The sequence below is a fragment of the Carassius auratus genome, chromosome 16 (assembly GCF_003368295.1).
Source record: "Carassius auratus strain Wakin chromosome 16, ASM336829v1, whole genome shotgun sequence".
Lineage (NCBI taxonomy): Eukaryota > Metazoa > Chordata > Actinopteri > Cypriniformes > Cyprinidae > Carassius > Carassius auratus.
In genome coordinates, this window is record NC_039258.1 from 2274366 (window position 1) to 2299626 (window position 25261).

General features: G+C 36.5%; 1 protein-coding gene across 1 annotated transcript in view; it reads left to right on the forward strand.

Annotated features, from left to right (window-relative positions):
- Positions 1–2162: 2162 nt before the first annotated feature.
- Positions 2163–25261, forward strand: part of ntrk1 (neurotrophic tyrosine kinase, receptor, type 1) — a 29099-nt gene continuing 6000 nt past the window's right edge. The window contains exons 1-14 of the mRNA XM_026283292.1: positions 2163–2700; positions 5766–5840; positions 5934–6005; positions 8942–9010; positions 9170–9321; positions 10038–10180; positions 10468–10606; positions 13255–13587; positions 19067–19084; positions 19485–19540; positions 19626–19728; positions 21684–21848; positions 21937–22067; positions 22789–22961. Of these exons, the coding sequence (XP_026139077.1) occupies positions 2522–2700; positions 5766–5840; positions 5934–6005; positions 8942–9010; positions 9170–9321; positions 10038–10180; positions 10468–10606; positions 13255–13587; positions 19067–19084; positions 19485–19540; positions 19626–19728; positions 21684–21848; positions 21937–22067; positions 22789–22961 (1808 nt within the window). The 5' untranslated portion in view covers positions 2163–2521. The remainder of the gene's footprint in view (positions 2701–5765; positions 5841–5933; positions 6006–8941; positions 9011–9169; positions 9322–10037; positions 10181–10467; positions 10607–13254; positions 13588–19066; positions 19085–19484; positions 19541–19625; positions 19729–21683; positions 21849–21936; positions 22068–22788; positions 22962–25261) is intronic.

The following is a 25261-nucleotide window of genomic DNA, read 5'->3' on the forward strand; positions in this document are numbered from 1 at the left end:
TATTCACCTGAGAAAAAGATGCAGAAATCTCACATTTATGTAATCTAGAGTTTCAGAAGACATCTCAAAATGTTTCAAACTGTCCTTAGATTTCCCAGGATCCGAAAGTCTGCCATCAAAAGTCGGAGATCTCAAAGAGAAGTCAAACATTTCTCATCACATTCCTCAACAATATCATGTCCTCTTGATCATAGGCAGGAAAGAAGACAAAATCACTCAACATCTCTTAATATCATTCACAATATATTTTAAAGGGAGAGAAATTTTTTGCTTGAGTATCCTACCTTTCAGATTTATTCTCAAGATAAATTAATAAAATTAATGCATTTAGCAGATTTTATCCAAAGCAACTTACAGGAACACCAGTAATGTCTGATAAAGACATTATTACAATGATAAAGACCCCAATAATGCCTAACTGCCTCCAGAACAGTTTAGAAAAGATTTCAAAATATTTCAAACTGCACTCAGATTTTCCAAGAATCTAAATTCTGAAATCAAACGTCAAAGCTCAAATATTTGTTATCAAATGATCTGAGTTATGCTACTCACATTCATTTTATAACTCTACATATTTGCTGTAAAATATGTTTATTTTTAATGAACCCAAGGAATTTTGGGTGAAGATGAATTTTTCTGACATCTGAGATCTCCAGAGCTATGAAAAAATATCCAATGAGCAATATCATCTTCCTCTAATACTTGCTCAAAGGTAGGAAAGAAAACATAATTGACATCTCATATTACTCTGCTACACCGCATGTGTCTCAAGAGTTTCAGAAAAAAATCTCAAAATGTCTGCTCAGATTTTTTACCTTAATCCTACAATCTGAAATCAAATGTCAGAGATATAACAGAAACTCAAATAGTTATCATCCAATTATTAATCATCATCAAATTATGACATATTCTGCTCACATTCTTTTGATATTTTAATATATTTATTGTAAAATGTGGGGGCGGGGGTTGAAGAATTGGAAAGGTCCCTGAACTGTAAATACTTTTTTGAAGTTTTCACAAGAAATCACTGGATTCTCATTTCCTCTAATACTTGTGAAGACTTGTGAAGACGAAAAAATGTACAGTTCGTTAATTTGGTAGGTCTTCTTTATGCTATTTGCAAGATATAAATGTGTTTGAGTTAATAAATGTCTGTAAGAACATCTGAGCAGTTGCTCATTTCTCAGTTAAGCTGTGCTAACCAGGCGACAGACAGGGGGAAGAGTCATCGCAATAAACAAGACCATTTTAAAAGTTTTGAGATATACATATTCCCTGATTATTGTTGAATAGCATATTGTCACTATTAAGTACCTTAAAACGTCAAACTTTATTTTATTAAAAACAATTATTTACACCATTTATTTTCCACTTGCACTATGTATTACTGTGTTTTTAGTAGTAGACTACAATTGTATGTTGTTAATTAATGAAATATTGTTAATATGCTTGTAATTCTGTTTATTTGATTGAAGTTCCGCTATGAAATGTAAAATGTAAAGAAAAATGTTATATAGTATAATGCTGTACTTTGTTTTACAGTACTCTTAAAACTACTGTATTTAGTTTTACAGCAATTTTACTGTGGTACAAAATACAGCAACTACTGGAAAATTGTTGACAGTAAGCAGAGGTGGACAGTAGTGAAGTATTCATACTTTAGTTGGGTGAAATTAAAAAGTATCCGTACTTTATCAGAGTGGTTTTTCTTTGCAAAACTTTTTCTTCACTACATCCCAAAGCATAATGTTAAACTTTTTACTGCACTTATTTAATTTAAAAAATGTTTGGTTTTTTACCTTTAAGCTTAAAGCATAAAACTTTGAATTACTTTTAATTGAGTAAAAGTAAGAAAGTACTATATTTCTCATGTAATTAAGTATTACATTATATTTAATATGAAACACAGTACAGTAAAAAGTACAATATTTTGCTTTGGAATGTTGTGAAGTAAAAGTTTTCTAAAGAAAAGCCCTATGATAAAGTACAGACACTTAAAGCAGAGTAAAAATACTTTACTACTGTCCGCCTCTGCCAGTAGGTTACTGTTAATTTGACAATTCACTTTTTACAGTGTGTCCTTTGAGCATGGATAATCATTAACTGTTGTTTTTTTACAAGCTCAAAGTTCACGGTCAGCTCTAACAGGGGAGCACTTCTGATCCATCCGTGTCCACCTGTAGTTCATGGGTTTGATTTCCCCGCTCACTTCTGCGAGTGTCACAGAGGTGTCTGGTGACCAGTGCTCTCTCTCATCTCATCTCACACTCACACTCAACTAATGGACTGCTTTGCCCCTCCCCTCAGTTTCTCCATCTCGGACTGGGAGGTAGTGAGAGGAGGAGAGGAGGCAACAGCCCACCGTTCCCCTGGGCCCTGCTACACAACTCAATAGCTCAGCTCCTGGATGGGATCATAGCCCTGAGTGCTGGCCAAGAGAAGAGAAGCTTCTCCTCACGTCCAGAGTTCCTGCTGCAGGGTGGAGTTTCTCCCAGGATAACAAACTCACTCGAACCCCACCATGGCTGACCGTAAGGTGGCCCCGGTTGTGGTTATGCTTCTGGTCCTGGTCGCACCAGCCCTGAGCGGATGCCCAAGCGCCTGCCGCTGCTCCTTCGCCATGCTTCAATGTCTGGAGCCGGATGGAATCACCAGCATCCCTGCGCTGGCGGCGCAGGAGAGCGAAAACGTCACTGAAATGTAAGTGGAGTTTGGTGTTTAGGTAGTTTACAGTGAGAAAAGTTGCGGGAGAGTTCACTGCTTGATCTTGGTAGGAGATGGAATGGGTGGCGAGTTCAGTCAAAGTGACTGGCCTTCATGAATGTTCATGGAGAAATCTGGGCATTTGGATATGTAGTTGGTGCATGGTGTAGCTTAGTGGTTTTTCCTTGCAGACCACTCCAAATATCATCAACATTTACTGCTTTTACATGCATTTCACTTAATTTGTGGAATCAGAATGTGATGCACTGAAAGCAGAACTTTCTCAAAACAAGACAATCCTTAGGATCTAGTCAAGCACAGAAAGGCCTGGTGCTCTGTGTTGCTCCTGAGCGTCTGTGTGCAGCTTCTCTTTAAGTGCTTTTAAGAGTGTCAGGTACATAATCTATTCTCGGAAATGGTGAGAAAACATCTCCACGCTCATGTGTGTACAGTCAGACGGATGGATCCCAGAGGTGCAGGACTTGAGATCAGTTTAGTGCACTTCATTCAGAATAGTGTTTATATTACTATAGCACTCATGCTTGTAGTAGGAAACATAATCGCTACACCTCTTACAATCATCTAAGTTTCATGTGTTCCCTGTTGCACCTCCAGGTGTAAACAACGGAATATTTAAAGGAAAGGAAATGCTATATAAAAAGCCTGATAACTGGTCAACTCTAAGTTAGTTTATTAAATGCAATGAAAAGCTTTTATATTTAAAATTATAATGCATTTTTACACTGAGTAAGTGTTGTTACACTAAGTATTAGTGTTGTTTGAAATGTATATAATTTTGCATGTAAACTATGTTTCGCCTCAAAATTTACAGTCAAAACAATATCATTCCCATATTGAAGGCATTTATTTTTTTAAAGCAATGCTGCATTTCATTTTCTTATTATTATGTCCATTGGAGTGTTGAATGGAATTTAATTAGTTATTTTTTTATGGCATTAATTTAGTGGCATTTAGATGTGTGTTACCTTGATGGTCTTTGTTTGCGACACAATGTGCCAGATCGGTCACAGATGCTGGAAAGACTTTTTTTGACGAACTGTATCATCATGTGCATTATGTATTTTTATGATGAAGAGGAGTCCATGCTTTTTTGAGATCAAGTTTTCAGAATCTGGCTCTCTTGGTTCTCTGGAAGAGATGAAATATAAAAAAAGGTGACAAGAAAACACTTTACCTACAATGATTATAATGCAGCTTAATAACAGAATATTTTTTTTTTGGAAGTTGCATTGGTCATCAGGTGCTTAATTGAATAATTAGGATAAATGGATGAAAAACACAAATTCCAAAATACCATTATTAAGTATTTTTATGGTAAAGTTCTGCACAGTTGCCACTGTTGTTTTTTCTCAGTACAGCTGCTCAAGTGTGATTCTCTGAAATCAGGTCGAGTCTTACATTTACTACAAGCATTCACTCAATAAATGAGAATGCTCTTTCGGCATGTGTTTCCACAGAACACTTTGTGCCCGTAAAAAACACAGCATTTGGTCGTATTAGTGAGATGGGCACAGTACAGAGGAACAGCGCTTCTACCAGGGAGGAAAACAAGCCACCATTAACTTCATACCAGCAGCAGAAATACATCATTCATCATGCTGTAAATTCCATTCTGTGAATTGCTCGCGAATGCACCGCTGAAAACAATAGATGAAATATTGCCCACTCGACTCGATTCAATAAGCCAAAGCAGTTTGAGATGTCGTCCCACCTGCTCTGTAATTGCATTATGGCCCTCTGGGTCAATCAGACGCTAATAAATATCTGTTTGTGCTTCTCGAACACAACGGGACAGAATCACAGATCAAAGGATTCCAGTAAAGTCAGTAGAAATGTATTTAGTTATTTGAAAAGGTTATTATGTGCAATTAAGAGAGCATATAAGGCAGCAACATTATTTTAATAATATATAAACAATTGATATAGGATTCACTTTGCTTGTAAATTATATATTTATTGCATTCACTTACTTTTAAATAAAATACCATATTTTAGCATGCTACAGTAAAAGCAATAATTTAATCAGATGTGCAATTTAGAGTATTTCTGATATGAGTTTTGTGGTTTATTTGGCTTTTTCCTATGTTAGGTGCTTCTGTCAGTTGATCCTGACCTGCAGAATGAAATGTTCTAGATGATCAGAGACATGGTGCACAAAACCATGGCAACACCATGGATGGTTTTGGATCGTTTTGTACTTTGACTGAATTAGGGAACACGTCATGTTGTCGTACAGCTCTATATAGTTTAATTTACTGAGCCATTGTGGAGAAACCATTTAAACATTTCTCTAAAATAATCAGAGTTCTCCTTTCTGGAAGTACAAGTGCTTTTCAACGAAACTGCGTGAAACTGAAAAGTAATCGATCTCAAAATACTTCACTGATGGTGTTTATGCCTCATATTAACGGCTGCAAGGGCACAGCGCTGGTTCGTTTAGCTCAAAGAAACCTGGAGTTTTATAGTGGAGGAAAACTAGTTTCTTTTGCTAAATGTGCTCAGGTGAACATTAGAGCATTTATTTATCCAAATGCATATTCATAATGCAAAGCCAGGGAGTTGTCATTCTAATGAAACATCGGTGGTTACAGTTTTTCAATATTTCAACAAAGCAAGATCATTCTTAATTCAACAAGAAATTCAGTTAGAAAACCATTTACATCCATAATGTATTCAACTTATGATTGGGAACTGATGAGATCATGAAAAGTGGGTGTTACGTACAAGAATGGAGTCTGATGGTTGGAGAGGAAAGTAAGACGGATTTGTGACATCATCTGAAAAGGATAGATATTTGAGAGGTGAAGCAAGTTGTTGCATTTTGATCATGCAAAGAGATTAAAGTGCACCAGAACTGCATCTGGAACTGATGGTGAATAGTTTCAGATTTGAATCAATGACATTGTGTCTTATTATTGCTAGAGGTGCCTGCTAAGTATACCATAGACACCACTTCTAGCAACCCAAACAATGTACTAACTACCAGTCAGATCACTGTATTATACAAATCTTTTTTATTTCCTTTCATTTTAACACTTTAGATACATAGAGAGTCAAATCAACCTGGAGAACATCACAGATGTAGACCTCGCCAACTACAGAGAACTGAAGAACCTGTAAGTAAAACACAGTCTGCAAAAAGATATACGTAAAAGATTCCAAAAGATTTTCAAGTGAATTGAAACTCTGTGCATTTATATGTGTTTCAGGACGGTCACATTTTGTGGGTTGCTGTACATCTCCGAAAATGCCTTCCAGCATAATTTCAAGCTGCAGTATGTGTGAGTGTTCTTTACATATATGACTGGCCTTCCCACAATACACTTGGGTCTCAGGGCTTGTACCTGTCAATCACTTCAAACTCTCTGCCTTTTCTGATGAGTGAAGCTGCTTTATTGGTCTCAGGTGGTAAAAACCCAAGACACATTTAAAGTTAGTCATCAGCCAAATGAATACAGAGGAATAGATTTCCACATTTCACTTCCGGAAATCATTTAAATGCATTCATTTTCCGGGTAATTCAAAAGGAAATTTGCAGAGATTAGTTCATCATTTACAGTATTTCAAGGGCGTTAAAACAATCTGAAAAACTGTGTTTGGTGGGTTGGAGGTTACTTTATAAAATCAGCTTGGCTTATGAATAATAATTACACAACATTACACAACATTTTTTTTTGGTAAATTATTAATTTTAAATCTTCAAAAATAACAATAATGGTTTCTAAGCCCTTCCTTGATTTCATGAAAACCATGCATATAACAAATCAAATTTCACATCATGTCATAATAAAACTTTATGAAGTTAAGTATCTTTTTTTCTACAGAATTTCTCAAGACTTAAAACATTTGGATTATGGAATATGCTATTATGTATGCATTCATGTTTGGATTTTTAAATCACCATAAAATGTTGCTGGATTAAAAAAATAAAAAGCATTAACTTGGTTTTATTAATGGTTTTGATGATCTTGATCTCTTTTAAATCATGTATATAATAAATCAAACATCACATAAGGAAACCTTATAAAACCTTCTCAGCATAATCATGTCCTAATGGACTATAACATAAACAGATAAATAACTCATCAACTCAAAATCCAGCCTAAGAAAGTTTTTTCATAGCTGCATATAAAACAAAGATTATTGGAGTATGTTTTACTAGAAAATACATTTAAAAATATTGCACCCAATTCAAATTGTTACTTGATTCTTAATTATTGTTTGTGAAATTTACTAGTAATTTGTGAGGGAAAACCATTTCTACACCATTATTTATTTCCAGTGTAGAAGCATAGCTATTTCCAAATCATCCTGTTTAAGGCTCAACGATGTGACATCTATTCCCTCCTGAAGGGAAGGTTTCTAATCACAGCATAAAAAAAAAAAAAAAAAAACGCTAACGATATTAGCCGAAGGGTTGTTGACCTTTATCTCCACTATCTTGTAATCGTTATCTCTCAGTGTGTGACATGCCCACTGTTGTTGATGTGGGGGAAAGCGGTCACGCAGGAGGGGGAACGGGGGGGTTCTGGGGAAACATGAGAGCATATCCAGCAGTCACCTTTTACTCGCCCACTTTGGCGTATTATTGACAACTGATGCATAATAAATACACTCCACTAAGGGTCCATTATCACACAATCAATATTTCACAGAGGGCTGTGCGGAGCACCAGATGTGTCTGTATCTCTGTGAGCATCGTGTGGCGCTGGGGATGTACAGTATGAAAAATCATAAGCATAAACGAGTCTCTCTTTTATTCGTCCGTGGCTTCGGTTCTTTAATCCACAGCCCCCACTCCCCTCGACGCCAGCTGCTATTCTCAGTCGCTCTCTCCCTATGGTAGAATCGAGCTGTAATAGATAGGCCCCGATGGCCGACCCATCTGACATGAACTTTTGGGAGTAGGGAAAACAAATATTTGAACCCTTGCTGGCCCCCATTAGCCCTGCCACAGAGAATCTATATGTGTGAATCCGTCACTGTCATCCAGCTTTAGATTTCAGCTTCAAGTGAAATCAACAAATATCTCTGAATTGGAAACCTTGAACTGAAGTATGTACAGTTTTCTGTACACAAAACCATGCAGAATATCCATCAAACTGTGTCTGTGGTCAACACACTCTCTCGCGCTTAGAAAAACCTGGTTTGAGAGAGAGAAAAAAAGGAAATTCACTAAACAAATTAAGCTTGATTTCAGTTTTCAGACAGATGTGTGCCAGTGGTATTTAGAAATGCAGTGCTGCTATGAAATATGCTGCTGCATTGAATCTTGTCACTGCTGCTTGTTATTTCTCATATATGAGGGTTGAGATTTATACAAACTCTTAAGCTTAAATATTTTGCTCTTCGAAACACAAAGCATCCTATATATTTGTGCTAAAATATTCCCCTTAAACTGAAGGGTTTACTGGATTCATATCTAGAAACCAGAACAATGTCTTGTTAATCTTGCAGTAGTGTTATTTTAGTATTATTTTTACTATTATTTTGAATTGGCTGTTGTTTTTGTTATTTCAGTTTTCAGTTTACTATTAGTGTGCTTTTCTGATTTTCTATTAAGCTTCAGTTTATTTTTGTTTCAGTTTTACATCATTTAAACTTATTTTATTTTAGTAAGTTACCAAGTTACCAAGTTACCAAGTTTAAATTCTAAAATGTCTAAAATGCATATTCTATTTCAGCTTTATTTTAACAGGCAAACCTATTTTTAATAGTTTTACCAACCACTCAGAACACCTTAAGTATTTTCTTTAAAGTAGTAAATATATATATATTTTACTATATTACTATACTATTTATTTATTATATTTTACAGTTCAGTTCAGTTTTTCTAGTTCAAAATTGTTCCACTCTGTGTTACTTGATGTTTCTGTGTAATTGCTCGTTAAACCTATTAACAATTTCTGAGTACAGATTATTTCTATACCCATTTTTTTTCAGTGTAGCACCACATCAGCATATTTTACACACACACACACACACACACACACACACACACACACACACACACATATATATATATATATATATATTCAGAAAAATATTAACATCTAGTTATTTGATACAATTCCTACAAACATGTTATACTCTATATCTGAGCTGTCTGTTTTAAAAGAGAAATAGTTGTATTTATTAAGAGTCTATCTACCTGTCTTACTGAATGCAGCATATCTCTCTTTGGCATGAGTAATTCACATCTTCTCTTCTTTTACAGAAATCTGGCGTCTAATTTACTGGTGCACATCAGTTGGAGGGTGTTCCAATCGGTCCCTCTGTTGAGTCTGTGAGTAACACACTGCACTCAGATTTACAGATTTATTCTGCTCTGCTGGTGATTTGGGACTGAAAATGTGAACAATGTACCTCGGTCTACCATACATATGATTTTTTCTGAAAGCATGAATTAAGCATAAGAAATGTCACTTGCTTCTCTTTTGCACAGAATCTTAAGGGACAATCCGCTCACCTGCTCGTGTGACATTTACTGGCTTCAGCAGTGGCACAGAAAAAGACAAAGCGACACTGATTCTCAACAAACCTGCGTCCACAATGGCAACAGCTTTCAACTGGATTCATTTGAAATGGATAACTGCAGTAAGTGCTCCTATCTGGAATCAAACCGATTTTTTAAGAAAAAGTGTGTCATTTTACTTGTTCTGTCCTAGTTTAATATGAAGAGACAATAAGCAGGCCATTCATCCATCGATTTCACCAAAATTTGGGACAGAGACATTTGTTTGATTCAACAATGGCAGATTTTAGGAAACTTGTTTGAAATTATCATTATTTATGGTTTTTGAAACCTATTGGATACTTAAGATTGGATAAGGTAAGATTTTATGTTTTTAAAAGAAGTCTTTTGGCTGCATTTATTTGATAAAAATGCAGTAAAAACTAAATATTATAGCAATTCCAAATAACTGTTTTTTATTATAATTTATTTTAAAATGTAATTTATTCCTGTGATGCAATGCTGAATTTTCAGCAACATCACTCATGTTCAGTGTTACATGATCATTCAGAAATTATCCTAATATGCTAATTTGCTGCTCAAGAAATATTTCTTAATATCATCAATGTTGAAAACAGTTGTGCCACATCATATTTTTGTGGAAAATGCTATTTGTTTTTCAGGACTCACTTTTGAACAATTTAATGCACCCTTGCTCAATAGAAGTACTAATTTCCTATTGAACTTTTGAATAGGAGTTTGTTCAGAAGAATATTCCATGTACTCACAAACTTCCTTTTCCTGATCTTCCCCATCATTTTCCAAATGCCCTTATTACTAAATGTTTTACGATCTGCAGGTATTCCCGAAGTCACAATTCATCCATCGACACTGACTACTCAAGAAGGTGGAAATCTGACATTTACCTGTCTGGTGACTGGAGTACCAACCCCGATGATCCACTGGAGAACAGAGCACCTTCAGTCCAACTGGACCCTGCAGGTACATGACACTGCTTTCACATCGTCAATGAAGCCATCTATGGAAAATGACCGATCTGATTAACCATGCACTTGAAGGAAGATCAACATGCAATCATAACTCTAACCCTATGATTAATCACTTTTGTTGTTGTAGTCCTCATTTTTAAGTCACTTTGTACAATTAATACATTTAAAATTGGTTGAAAGCAATCTTGTTCTTACTCCAGTCCACTAAAATCTGGACTTCAAAGAGTTGTTTACTTTGTCAGTCAGTTCAATCTTGCCTACATCCATCCTTGTCCACAGCGAGGGATCTGGGGATCAAGCCTGGAGCTGATTCTGTACATGAGGAACGTGTCGTCTAGAGACAACCTGCACAACCTCACCTGTGAGGCAGAGAATCGCGCTGGAATGGGAGAAGCCGTGGTGCAGCTGGACATTGAATGTATGTGTGAAAACCTTTTATTCTTTAATTTCCATCTTTTTTTAACCTTATAAGCTGTTATTTTTCAAGGGAGAACCAAATAGTTTTGCTTAAATGTCCACCAGTGTATTTTAAAATCTTAAAACCTGAACTCGTTTCTGTGTTAAAAACAAACAAAAACAAGATCACGTTTAAAAAAACAAGTTGCAATTGCAAGATTGTGAGATAGAAAGCTAATAAAAACATGCAACAACCTTTTCTTTTCTTTTTTTTTTCTCTCCAATACTCTGAGCTTCTATCGATTTCTTAACTTTGACTGTTTCTATTAAAGGGTTAGTTCACCCCAAAATGAAAATTCTGTCATTAATTACTCACCCTCATGTCATTCAAAACCCATAAGACCTTCGTTCACATTCAGATCAAAAATTAAGATATTACTGATTAAATCTGGGAGCTCTCAGACCCTGCATAGACAGAAACACAACTGAAAAAGTTCCCAGACACAGAAACGTAGTTAGGACATTGGTAAAACAGTCCATGTGACATAAGTGGTTAAACTTCAATTTTACGAAGCTACAAGAATACTTTTTGTGTGCAAAAATGTATTCAACAATTCTTCCTCAAGTTACAGTCTTCCACCATTTTGGAGAGTACTCAAGAACGTAATTAATGTTGTTTACATTAGGGGAGAAAGCGTGAGCATCGACGTGTTTTTATTTTTCTCAAACTATAATAACCCTATTTACACTAGGTTTCCTTTTTTCCCAGTTTTAGTTTGACTTGAAATTTAGTTTATCCATTTCCTTTCATTTACAGTTTTTCATCCAGTATTTATATTGTATAGTATTTAATCTTTATTAAATTTTGTTCAATTCAGTTGTAGTAATGGTTATTAACCCTGCTCTTGACAGCAAATAATAGCATTGCAAGATTTTTCCATCGAAAATCCTCCCATATGACCGCACTCCACACCACAGCAATTATCACTGTTTATCACCTCCTCTTCAGAAAGAAGAAAAACAGTGCTTGACTTCAGACAAATGTATAGCCATCAGGGGAGCGATAATGACTGTCAGGAAAATGGGATGATAACCGTCCTCAGATCTTGTTTGTTCTCTACTAATGGATTTCTCTCCCCCATAGTCCGGAAATATAATTGGAAGATAGCAAGTGTGCTAGATGGCAGTCTATCAGAATCATGTGATGGGTGGACAGCGGCTCGTCAACGGCCACTGCTTAATAAGCTCATAAATTAGCAGGATGGTTATAGCAACGCACTCACAAAATCCAGTACTGCATGCAAGCATAATTCCAATCCAAAACCTCTTTTATTAAACCTAGATGCCAATCGATAATAGAACTCCCCAGCATTAGTTATGGCCCTCAACATATTGTACTCACTGCTAACTGTAGCTCCAGATGATGAAATTCACCCAAGGCCATCTTCCTCAACCACAACCTGATGGATTCAATTATTTAATTCCTTTTGATAACCACAATTAGTGGAGTTCGCCGATGGCTCTCGAACTCAACCGCTAACATGGGGTCAGTGTAACGAGGACGGTTTTTAAGCGTGAACTCTAGGCCACGACACAAATGACTGTGATTCTCCATGCGAAGCACTTTCCGCTGGAAGGTTCACGGGTTAAGAGCAGTGAAATGGTTATGAAGCAGAAAGCGGGCCGTGTGCATCAGCATGTTCTCCCGGCTAAAAGAACCATTTCCTGCATCCCGCCTTCAGCAGGCTCTCAAGTGCCTCTTGTGGTTAGGTCCCCTAAACAGATTGAGATATATTATTTATAGCAGGTCAACAGGTTTACTGTAAAGATGGAGCACATTGATTCGTGGAAAAAATTATGACGGATGTGCCAGTCTTTTGAGCTATACTGAAGAACGGGTACTGGATATAGAATAGCATTATCTATAAAGGAACATTATGTGGACTTCTTTAATTGCATGTAAATGTCAAATACAGAAATGATTTGAAGTAGCAACCGGTTTAAACTTTATGCAAATGAGCAGTGATGCAAAGCCATGACTGCCAATAGGAATGCAGACTGGATGACAGCAGTTGAATAAAAGCGAGAAAAAAATAAATAAATAAATAAGATCACACAATGTTATAATGCACAGTATGAAAGACATTCTTTAAATACGCTTTCCTGTAATAAAGTTAGATATTAAAATTCTTCAGTAAATGAATTATTTTAAATTCTTCATTATTATTATTACTAAAAATAATGTAGTATAGATCTCAAAGTATATAGTTCAATCAGTATGTATTATAGTGTATTATAATTATAACTATTTTAAAAAAGTATTTGTTATTATAATTATTATGATCAATATTAATATCAACAGTGTATATTTTTTGAACAAGTATTTAAAGCTGATAGTAAAGTTGAAAAATATTATTAAACATATTCATTTGTATCAAAAACATATACTTTTTTTTAAAAATTGGCTTTCAAATACATTTTGGTTGAGTTTGAAACAAATGCTTATGATAATAGAGTAGGAACCTCCTGGATTTTTACATTACTCCAAGAAATTATAAAAAGTAACCTAAATCTCAAAATAGGACAAAATATTTATAAAATATCAGCTGATATTGTGACTGTGATGTCTTACTGCACACGTGTGTGAACTCATTCCCTGTGTGTGTTTAGTTCCAGTGCTGATCTTGTTTCTGAAGGACCCAGAGTCACAACATCACTGGTGTTTCCCATTCGCTGTGGACAGCAATCCTCCCGCCACCATCAGATGGCTGTACAACAATCTACCTCTCATGGAAACACGCTACACCTACACCGAACTGATCCGAGACATGGATGATGGCTCCATTCAACACGGCTGTCTGTTCCTCAACAAGCCCACGCACCTCAACAATGGCAACTACACACTCACCGTGGAGAATAAACTGGGTAGAGACCAGGCTACAGTCTACGCAAAGTTCATGGAAAACCCTTTTGACCCCTTTGACCCGGAGGGCATCATTCCTGGTGAGTGTACAGTTAGGGCTGTCTCGAACTTGTCTCGGACTCGTTGCGTTCGCACTCGGACTTGTCTCGGACTTGGCCATTGGACTCACCAAATGTTCTCGTTGGTCTCAACAACAACAACAACAACAACAACAAAAAATCCTTCAAAACAAACCCATATTTGCATGTCGCGACTGAAAACGTGTGTAAAACGCTACACTCTAAAACAGTGGTTATCAACCTGTGGCCCGCGGCCCCCTAGTGAGTCGCGGTGGTATTGCAGGTGGGCCACCAATTACTATTAAAATAAATAATGGTTGCACTTTATTATACAGTACGTCTACTAACATGTACTTATAGTGTACTTACAGTGTATTTATCTAAGAAAGTTCTGGTAACACAAGGTAACTACAGTGGGGTAGGGTTAGGTTTAGGGGTAGGTTCAGGGTTAGTACCTAGTTATTAGATAGTTATTGTAATTACTATAATAAGTACATAGTACTTACTACCGAACCGAAATACTAACTACCGAAATAATAATTTTGTTAATATATGTAAAAATGTCTAAGTCATAAAATAATAAAATCATTTCATATATATCATTAAATAACAAAAAAAAATATATATTAAACTGTAACTATGCTTCCGCTATTCAATATTGCTGATTGATTTAAGAATAAACCACTAATTTATATTTTTGCTGCATACGCTACAGAACAACAAATTCAAACATGCATAAATGGCTGTCAACATGTTCCCTCCTGGCTGCTTGCTCCGCTGACTGTTTACCCGCTGCCGAGCTCTGCCTGGATCTAGTTTTCCTGTTTAGCTGAGTGGTGCTAGTCTGAGTTATTTTCGGTTCATTGCCAGTTCATTCGAGGGCTGTGCGATTAATAGAAATCGTCATAAAATCATAATTTGGGCGTGCGTTATTTCTAAATTTATAGCACGATTTCAATCAGGACCACTTCCGTCAAGTATATTTAATGACAATCATAATTGCATACAGTTAGTGTTGGCGGTATGGTTATATTCTGGGCAACACTCCACACGCCTGTCCATGCAGCCATGCTTGGACAGAGCGGGGAGAGCAGCAAGACAAACCCCCCTGGGGTACAGAACAGAACCATAAGCATACATAATTACAATTCTCAATTACATGAGTTGTAAACAAAATGTCATGTAGACTGCTTCCAATGAAGACACTGTAAAGAAAGAACAAATTAGATCAGATTACAGGTTCAGTTGGTGGAGTTGGGGTTGGAGGAGGGAGTTAATTGCAAGCAGCAATGTGATGGAGAGACACTGAATAATGGGAATTTAAATAGACCGCTGGAGATAGGTGTCAAGACTGGATTGGTACACGTAAGGAACAGCTGACTGTCAGCTGATGCAAGCGTGACTCACATGACCTGACTGAACTAACGCGATGCTCGATTTTCCACGAAACCCTGACCTCCTGCAGTATGATCTCCGATCCAATCAGAACGCAACGCGCCTAGCATAGAGAGAGTTGTGAGTGGACAGGATGCAGTTTAAGTGAGAGGAGACACATTTTAAGTGCGCACACTCTCTCCGGACGAGAGCAGCTTGTATCTGAGCAAGCACGTCTGGTTTTGTGACAGAGCAAAGGAAATCTGCGTGCGAACAGAGAGATTTGGACTCGCGCATTATTTTAATGTGCTTTCGTGTTACACTAATGCGCTCTCGCTGCTGCTTCTGCATCACTTACACATACTGTATATGCACTGTAGACAGAGTATGTGTGAACCTGTATAATACATAACAAATATATTTCAACACCTGAGGCACCGCTACAATTAATGAGCTATGAACATGGCAAAAAAGAAAAAACGGGATTTATTTATTCATATATTTGTTTTTTTTGCCATAAGTCTAGAAATTTTCTTACACATTTACTATAGTGATTATTTTGACTTATGTCTGTTCTAAAGACGTTAAAATTTTTTCATAAAGCGCTAATCGTTTTTCTTTTGGAAACATGTTTCAAATTCATCCTGAATGCATCTATGACTGTAAAGCATATCTGTGTGTGTCAAAATTGTTTTTAAAATTGAAATCGCAAAATTGATCAAATAAATTGCATTAGTTTTTTTTTTTTGTCCATATCGCACAGCCCCAGTTCATTCAATATATGAACTGTAATTCATGAACTGTCAGTTAAATGTACAGTTATTAACCCAACAATAGCGGGGTCAGTTAATTGTTTTGCAGTGGGCCGCGAAAACATATATGTTTGATTGTGTGGGCCGCGAGTTGAAAAAGGTTGGGAACCACTGCTCTAAAAAATCCGGGGTTATTTTTTTAACCCAAATTTAGGTAATTTTTTTGGGGTTGTTTCCAGTGTTTGGGTAGTTTTTGTGTTACCCAGCTCGTGGGTCAAACGTAACTACCAAGCGGTTGAGCTATTATTTTTCTCGGGGGATTTGCTTCTATTCTGGAGAGAGCAGTTCTCAGCGCCATCGATTAGACTCATTCGTCGGTAAAATACAGGTTTGTATACATTTTATTTTATCTATAAAATCATTACTGTGCTGAATATGGTTCAATTTTATGCAGAGCAACATACAGGCGCGCGGTAATAATCACCTTTAACGAGTGTCGCAGTCTTTTCGAGTGATGGAAAAGCCTGATGCTTTGCATGAAACAAACGATTTTATTCATAAAGATACATAATACAAATATTCCCCCAGAGCTGTTTACTGTTTGTTTTTGGGCAGGTCATAAAGGCAATCGCACTAAATTTATGAGTGAAACACAGGAGGGCGGTCTCAGGCCTGAGAAGTGCCCCATTGAACACTACTTAAAACGCTTCTTCAAACACTTCTTCAGCTCGGGCACGAGAACCAACGTGACGCAGCGCAATTAAGTGTGGAAACAGAACAACAGAGACCAGTTAATAACACGTAAATTACTTCTGTTTAACGTTTAATTTTTATTTTATTGTTTGTTAAACGAGTTTAAATATGGACAATATGTATAGCCTAATAAAATCTATATAAATAATGCTGTAAACGATAATTAAAGGAAAATAAAGGAAGTTAACATGCAAGCCAGTGGTTGTGTGGATTATTTTAGAAAAGTTTAGAGGATTTAAATTAATCTGTAAATATTATTTAATGTATGAAGTAAAAAATAAGCTAGTAATACAGTAAAAATTTATAAACTTTATCTGGGTTAAATCAACCCCTTATGCTGGGTTAAATAAACAACCTAATTTGCTGGGTAAAATGAACCCAACATGGGTTATGTCCCATATTTACCCAGCCAAATTGGGTTGTTTTTAACCCAGTGTTTTTTAGAGTGTAGGCGTGCCATTTTTTCCTTTTTTCCAAAGCACTCTGTAGCCTGCGCTTGCGCTCCAATGGCGTCTGCTGTTGCTAGGCAGCCATGCTTACCATTTACAATAATGAAATAGTAATCAATGTTGTAGCTACAGTATAGTGGTTGCAAGACTACTGATTTCTAATAGTCGATTTAAAATATAAAAAAAAACCACCTCAAGTTACTCGACTACTCATGGTTCATGCCGCACAAACCAGTAAAAGATAAAGATGGAAACATGTAGGACAAGTAGAAAATGTATCCATATCTAAGTTGATTATTAGCCTGTTCTCTCGAGATAGAACTGGTTTGGTTTTTGAGAGACTGAGACGCGCGGCTGTTTGATTGGAGAGCACGCTGTGCATAATCCATTAATTCGTATCTGTATCGTAGCCTAAACTTTAAATCATTGCCTTTTAAATATATACAAATATTATAATGCACAAGATGTATTATTATTTAATAATAATTATTATAATCTTGCCAAGCTCTGATTTCTGAGGGATGCACGGAGAGGCAACAGCAATGTGGTGTTTGATTTGCGCTCTTTTCATTCATAAAGTTTACATTCATTCACTTCACACTCATAACTTTAGAGGTCTCTGTATAATATTGCGCTGATCTCCTGACTCAACTGTTATCTAGCAAACACCAGTCTGTGTCAGCTTCAGCCGAGTACTCAGGCAGAATTATTCCTTGTCCGTTATTCGATTTTGAAGCCATTATCCGTGCAATTCTGAATAAGGTATTCGGCTTCAGGCACATTTTTTATTGTAATGTCTATGTTACATGCAACATAAATAAGGTCATAAAAAGTAACAGCTCCATGCAGAGGCGTCATGCCCATTCAAAGTGTCCCCTCAGGTTTCTGAGCCAAGTGGGAAAAAAAAAATTGTCCGAATAATTTTTTTTTAATATTTGATACAATCACACCAGTGTGATTAGATTGTCAGTGCACAGTATCAGCTGCTAAATTCAAATCTGCGTTCGCTGGCTGGTGCAGAGCCAGAGACAGATGTGTCCGTACAATGCTTCATGATAACCAATCAGAAACGATTCTGTTGCGCTTACGAATGCAATGACCAATCAGAGATGTTCAGAAGAGTCATCACTGAAACCCTGTGTTTTGTTCACTTGCTTGCTGAATTATTTAGCGAATTCTCTCTTCAGAAACAACAAAAAATGCAGATGTGCATACGAATGTAAGTAAGATATTAGTTTCATAATGTGAAGTGCTTCAGTGATTTTAATGGGAGTTTTTGAGAGATAATAATAAGTAACTTACAATATTTTAATTAAAATTTACACTAAATGCAAATTCAGTCATATTAAAAATATTTTATGGCATGATATGGCACTTAAGTAAAAAGTTGGGTTTTTATGTGTAGTTAATAGATTTCACTACTTTGCCCATCACCATATATTGATCAAATATTAATTTATAAAGGTGCAAAACACGTTTACTGTACTTACACATATTTGAGAATTGAGATATTTCCTGATATATTAAGCATGTTTGGAATTGTTTTGAATAAAAAGGAAAAATAAATAAATAAACCTAAACATAAACATAAACCTATATCCGTTATACAGTGCTATTGCAGCTGCTGTATCACATGACAACCATGACTTACCCCCCCAAAATAATTTGACCCTACAACTCCAAACTGTTTAACTCCAACCCTAATTAAACACACTTGAAGCTAATCAAGCTCTCACTAGACACAATAGAAACTTCCAGATAGGTGTGTTAAGGCAGGTTTGAGCAAAACTCTGCAGGGCAATGGCCCTCCAGGATTTAGTTTGGAGACCCCTGTCCTACAGAGTTGTTACTTTGCACATGTTTTTTGATCATTACAAATAATAATGTAAAATTATTTTCTTAGAATAGGAGATATGCTGTCTTTTGCATCACATACATTATCAGTAGTTATGTATGTTAAGTGTATCTCTCATTTGGACTCGGTCTTGACTTGGACTCGACTTGGACTTGAACCTCTTTGGACCCGGTCTCGGCTAGTCCTGGACTTGGACTTGACTTGGACTCGACAAAGCTGGACTTGACTATAGCTCTATGTACAGTACATCATCACAAAAACATCAGCTGTGTCGTGTACAGAGTAATTTATTGTTGTAATCTCTCTCCACATGCCAGTCCTCCCCGATGAGCCAAGTAAGTTACTCTAAATCAAATTCTTATAGATCATACTCTATTAAAGTACTCATTTATCTCATCCACTGCACATGCTTTCTCAGTATATTGCAGTCTCGTTTTCCAGTACAAATATCTTAACATTCCTTAATCAAGATGTGTTTACTTAAGCAAAATTACTAATATTAAATCATTTTATGAAAACTTTATTCCGAGTGGAGTCAAAAATTATTATTATTATTATTATTTTTAATGTTTTTCAGAAAACAAGACACAATATATTAAGTTATTTTGTTTCTCAAGTAAATGCATCTTGATTTTAACAATGTTTAGATCTTTTTACTGGAAAACGAGAGAAAACATTAAGCAAGAAAGTCATCGTGTTCATAAAGTAATATCTGATTAAATGCTTTAACATTAGCAGCTCCCACTAACCAATCAACGGAGACGGAGAAACTGGAGAACAGGATGTTTGGGGTGAGAGACAAGACACATTTGCTACACAACTTTGTGTTATTTTTTATATTTATCTCTCTAATTTTGTCCATTTACACAATCATAGGTGTCAGTAGCAGTGGGTCTCGCTGTGTTTGCGTGCACATTTCTACTCATCATGGTTGTGGTCATCAATAAATGTGGACAGCACTCCAAGTTTGGCATCCACCGTAAGTTCTACTTCCAAAAATAGGCAAAAAATTCAGTATGAAGTCAAAATATTGCCCATATTTTCTTTTCTTAATGCACAATCTTGGTTTTATTGTGCATTCTATTCAAAAAAAAAAAAAAATCTTAACCTTGCTCTGTCCTGTTCTGAAACAAATTTCCTTCAAAGATGATACAAATCCCTCAATCCCTCAACCTCACTATACTAACCATTCATTTTGGCATTAACATCCACTTTTCACAATCAAATTAATTCTCAATGGATATAATCAAGACACAACCTATCTTGTTCAGCTTGGAAGTACATCAGATGATGAATGCAAAATGAGTTGTGATTAAGATCTCATGTTGACTTTTTGTTATGTTGCTTTCAAGGAAAGTCAATTTCAATCAACAGCCGTGTTTGCAACGTATCCGAGCATCTATTTTGTTGCATGCAAGACCATCTTGAAATGGGAAATGTTTGCAAAAATACAATTTCAAATCAGCAACAAAATGTGACATGAACAACATGGCATTAAAATCAACCATATTTACTTTCATAATGGATCCTCCATTGCTCAACTTTCCATTTAGCTGATTCTACATATCCAAATAGCTTTCCACCAGCTATCAAAATTGGCATGTAACAGCCTGTAAATAACCACCACCATTTCTGTTTTTTCTCATCAAATATTGTTTACCTCAAAAATACATCAGATTACAGAAGCAAAATAAGTTATCATTAATATTGTATTACTTTTTTAACGTAGAACTGGTTGATAGAAAAGTCACAGTTCTGTGAAGATACTGATATGACTGATTCGCTTAATTTCATGTCAGAAGTTTGACCATTTTAAATGATACTTAGATGCCTTAATTTTTCTTCCAAATCCAAAATCAATTTGCAGTTAGCCAGAAGACTAAATCAGTTCACTTAAGTAAAGACTCAAATGAAGATGTTTTGTTCTTGAAGAGGTCTTTTATGGGACAGAGAACTATCGCAAGCAAATGTGTCACCGAAACAAACCAGGTGCGACACAAGCAACAGCAGAAGTTAGCATTAACCGAAAGCTGGAGACAGCGCAATCATAGTCCATGCCAAAATGACTTTCTCCATTATTATTTCGGAATCTGAATGAGTTCCACAGGAGGCATTGTGTTGCTTTTAAGTAAGGCACAAAAAGCAGTGAAATATAGTCTCTTCTAAGCTGTAACTTTGTACAGTGTCAGCCTAACAGCTCGGCAAAGTGCTGCCAGGTCTTAATTACAGCATGCAAAGTAAATAGCATCGGGAGCCCCAGCCGCGAGCGAGCCATTAAAGAAGAGTGATGGAGCCAGGCTTTTCAGGTCCACTCGCTCCGCTCACAAAGTGCCTAAGTGGACCTGATTGCCTCCCTCCCCTCTCGCCCTCTATTCCCTGCGTTCCTCTTCTCTGCCCAGTCTGGGGTCTCTGCGGTTATAGCTTGAGTGGGTTTTGTGATTTGAAGGAGATGCTTTTGTGTCTAACCCCGCTTCCTTAAAACGTGGTGATTTGCTTCAGAGCAAGCAAACATTCTGCTAGGTATCTGTTTTGTAGATGCTGTTTTATATATGCACCTTGTTGTCAGTGTTAAACAACATCTTGTCAGCGGGTTTTGCCAAGGCAAGCATCAGTAGTACTACTTCTCGCACGTATGGTTAGCGATCTGAACAAACTCCTAGTCTGAAGTATTAAATTACACTATGTAATCATTTGCACCACATGATACCTCAAATTCTGCTGCTTTCTGAGGAAAGTTGTGCTGCTACTTTTTTAAACCAGGGGATTGCTGTCAAACTATACACAGGAAGTTGTGTAGAGCACTTCAGATGACTCAGTGATTGCAAATAAGTTGATTAACTTAATATGGGCTTAGGATATAGATATGAAGAAAGGAAGAAAAAATACGCCAAACCGGAGCTGCTTGGGAGCCACTTCCTGTCTGTGTATCTACAGGTTCATCTGTTCTCGGCACTGAGGATGATTTGGCTGTATCTCTTCGCTTCATGAACTTCGGTGCAAGTCCTCTGTCTTCAGATGATGGCACGCTGGATTCTGGCTTGTCCAGTTTTGTAGAGAACCCGCAGTACTTCTGTGGCATCATCAAAGATAAAGACATGTGTGAGTGTCTCACAATGACAATGAAAGTTTTCAGCATGCTGATCCAATTCGTACCAGATCAAAGGGATAATTTATTTCTATTTTGCAGGTGTTCAGCACATTAAAAGAAAAGACATTGTTTTGAAGTGGGAACTGGGTGAAGGAGCTTTCGGCAAGGTTTACCTGGCAGAATGTGCCAACCTCTGTCCTGATACTGACAAGATGCTGGTCGCTATCAAGGTATGATCATGCTTTATGTTATCAGGGCTTAACATGCTTGCAATGTCTTTTTATGTGCCAGAAAACATATTCTTGTTTTTTATTGAAATGTTATTTTTTTGTTCCAATAAGAATGCAATTCTGAATAAGGTATTCGGCTACATCAGCTAGAAATTCTACTGAAAATACGGTATATACAGTAACTCTACATGCAAAACCACACATCTGTTTGAGACTGATGGCATATGATGAAAAACATTACTGATTTTCAACAAATTCTAAGACTAGCCACCAAGACTATCACAAGTCAATTTCACAACTAACATTACTAAAACTGAAATATACATTAAAGCAAAAGAGGTATAAAAAACTTCTAAAAAGAACAAATGCACATAGCAAAATTACTAAAATTTAAACAAATTAAAATGATAACTGAAAATACTATAATAGTATATGAATGATAGATTTAAATAAGGCATAATGCAAGGCATTAAACCAGAGCTGAGTGCCATTAAGAACTAAACTGATAAATTCAAATTGAAATGAATTAAAAATTTAAGTAGCAAACAGAATAAAGAATTGCATTTTGAATTTGAATGGCAGGAAGTATAGCATCAAAATGCCATTTTCAACAAAAAAGGAACAGTTATTTCCCAAAATCCATTACCTTGTTGAATTTCTTGAAAAGTGTCTAAATACTTGGTCATATGCTCGCTATATTAATATCTGATTGTCTGTGTAGACCTTGAAAGTGGCCAACGAGTCCACCCGGCAGGACTTCCAGCGCGAGGCTGAGCTGCTCACGGTGCTGCAGCATGAACACATAGTGCGCTTCTACGGTGTGTGTACAGACGGAGAACCTCTGGCCATGGTGTTTGAGTACATGCGACACGGAGACCTCAACCGCTTTCTAAGGTCAGTCTAATAACCACCAGCCACTCACAGCGGTCATGTGGTGCAGCGGTTGCAAACTGAAGAGCTTCAATCTATACATGCCATTTTTAAACAACCTCGGAAACACCAAAACTAATTTGCAAGATCTTTTTAATTTATTTGGTCATAGCAAAGAACAGACCTTCAAGTGATACTAGTTTATAATATGCATTTAGTTTTGCCCTTAATCAGGTTTTTTGTATTAATTTTTTTATTGGCATCTATGATTCTATGCGAAACGTTAACATCCACACTCTTGAAAATACGGCTTTCATAAGGGGGTTTTGTGCAGCAATGCCTTTGAAGAACCATTTTGAGTTCACCAAAGAACGTTTCAGTGAGCAGTTACTAAAATAAATAAAAAAATATTTTTATTTTTAACATTTTAATGATCTAAAGAATCTTTTTCCATTATAAAGAATATTTTGTGCAATGGAAAGGTTACACGGTTGTTAAAAGTTCTTAATGGAACCATAGATGCCAATAAAGAACCGTTACTTTTTAAGTGTAGAAACTTTCCATTGCACAAAAGGTTCTTTATATAGCAAAAAGGTTTTTTTTAGATCATTAAAATATTCTTAACTGAAATGTTCTTTGGGTAACCCAAAATAGTTACTTTATGGCATCACAGTGAAAAAAACAAACACTTCTGGAACCTTTTTTTAAGAGTGTACATGAAAAGTTTAACCTAATTCATGGTTTTTCATTTACCATATTTCCATCTACAACCACATTCACATCTGAAACTCTAAGCCCTAACAAAGTAGAGGAGCGCTCCAGCCCAAATGCAGATCCAGCTTTGTTCAGTCTTCTGCTCAGTCTTAATTAAGATGTAAAGTTCACTGAAGTATGAGGTGGCTGATGGGGGACGGACTGACCATATGTCCAGCACAGCTGAGTCTCGGTGCGTAAAGATCCAGTCTGTTTGCCAGGTGGTTGCTGAGGCCAGATTGCGAGTGGGGACATGTGAATGTTTGAGGGGGAGATGAAATCGCATTTTCACGTGTATGGATGTGGCTCCAGTCTCAGTTGCAGCTGCCCCATCCTGCCACCTGCCTTCTAAACTAATAGGGATCACATACTAAACCTCAGAAGGCAAGCGAGTGGCAGAGATTTCACATGCGTATATTAGGATGAATGGAGAGAGTGGTTTGCACATTGAGGCCTGACACGCAAGGCAATGGTGACCAATGGTGCTTGTGCTGTCATTAAGCAGATGCTTTCATATCCAAAGTAACTTACAGTACTGATTTCAATCTGGGAGGTGTTTGCAAGTATAACAGTATTTTTCGTTTAGCTTACCATTACCAACGCAGATACTGCTGGTATCTAAAAAGGCTGTGTTCAGAATGGAATGCTTTTTTAAAAAAGTAGCATGCCGTATATAAAGATAAAAAGTAGCATGCATTGTCACATTGGTAGTGAGTGGCATCCAGTTGTCATCTCAGAAGTGTGCACTTTTAATATTCAGCTTTGTGTAAAATGGCCTTAATTTTAAGCAGTTTGACCAAATAATGTGCCAAGATCAAGGCTGGTGTCACTTCCAGTTCAGTTGTTCCAGTGGAAATAGAGCGCTTCAGGAATAAAACCTGCAAATAAGTAAGCATTCTTTCCAGTTCAATTTTCCTGAAGTCAGTAGGTTTTATTGAATGGCTTTTTGGTTAAAAAAGGTCTGTGGTTAACACAAACTCAATATATTTTCATGTTTTATTCTATGACATAAAATAAATAAGTAATACCCCATTAATGATTTTTTTTTTTAAACTTGATTTTAAAAAAGGTGGTTGCTAATACATGACTAAATGGGACTTACAGAAGTTTTCTGGGACATTAAATGTCACCACGCCAAATCTACTCACTTGTTACTTTTACATTCTTCTTGCTCTTGACAATTTTTCTAACTTTAACTTTCTAACTGGTTGTAGATTTTAAGTTCAGATTGAAAGTGTTGTCAGAGCTTTGCAGTGTTTACAATTGATGTTGTGCAACTGTGGTGTAGGAATAGCCTACTTCTAGTGATAGAAATTTACACTTCAAAAGTTGTATTCATTTGTGAAGGTCGTCTTGATAAACGAAACATGTAAGAATCAGAAACTTTGTTGGCCACAGAGTTTACTTTCTGCCAAAATCCAAAAAAAAACAAAAAACAGTGGAAAATCTTACTGGGATTTTTACTGAGGGAATCGAGGTTATGCTAACTTTCGTTTTGGCCGGCAAAAATAATATATCAAGTACCCTGCACTGCACTGTGGGATACAGCATTCCAAATACACTCTTAAAAA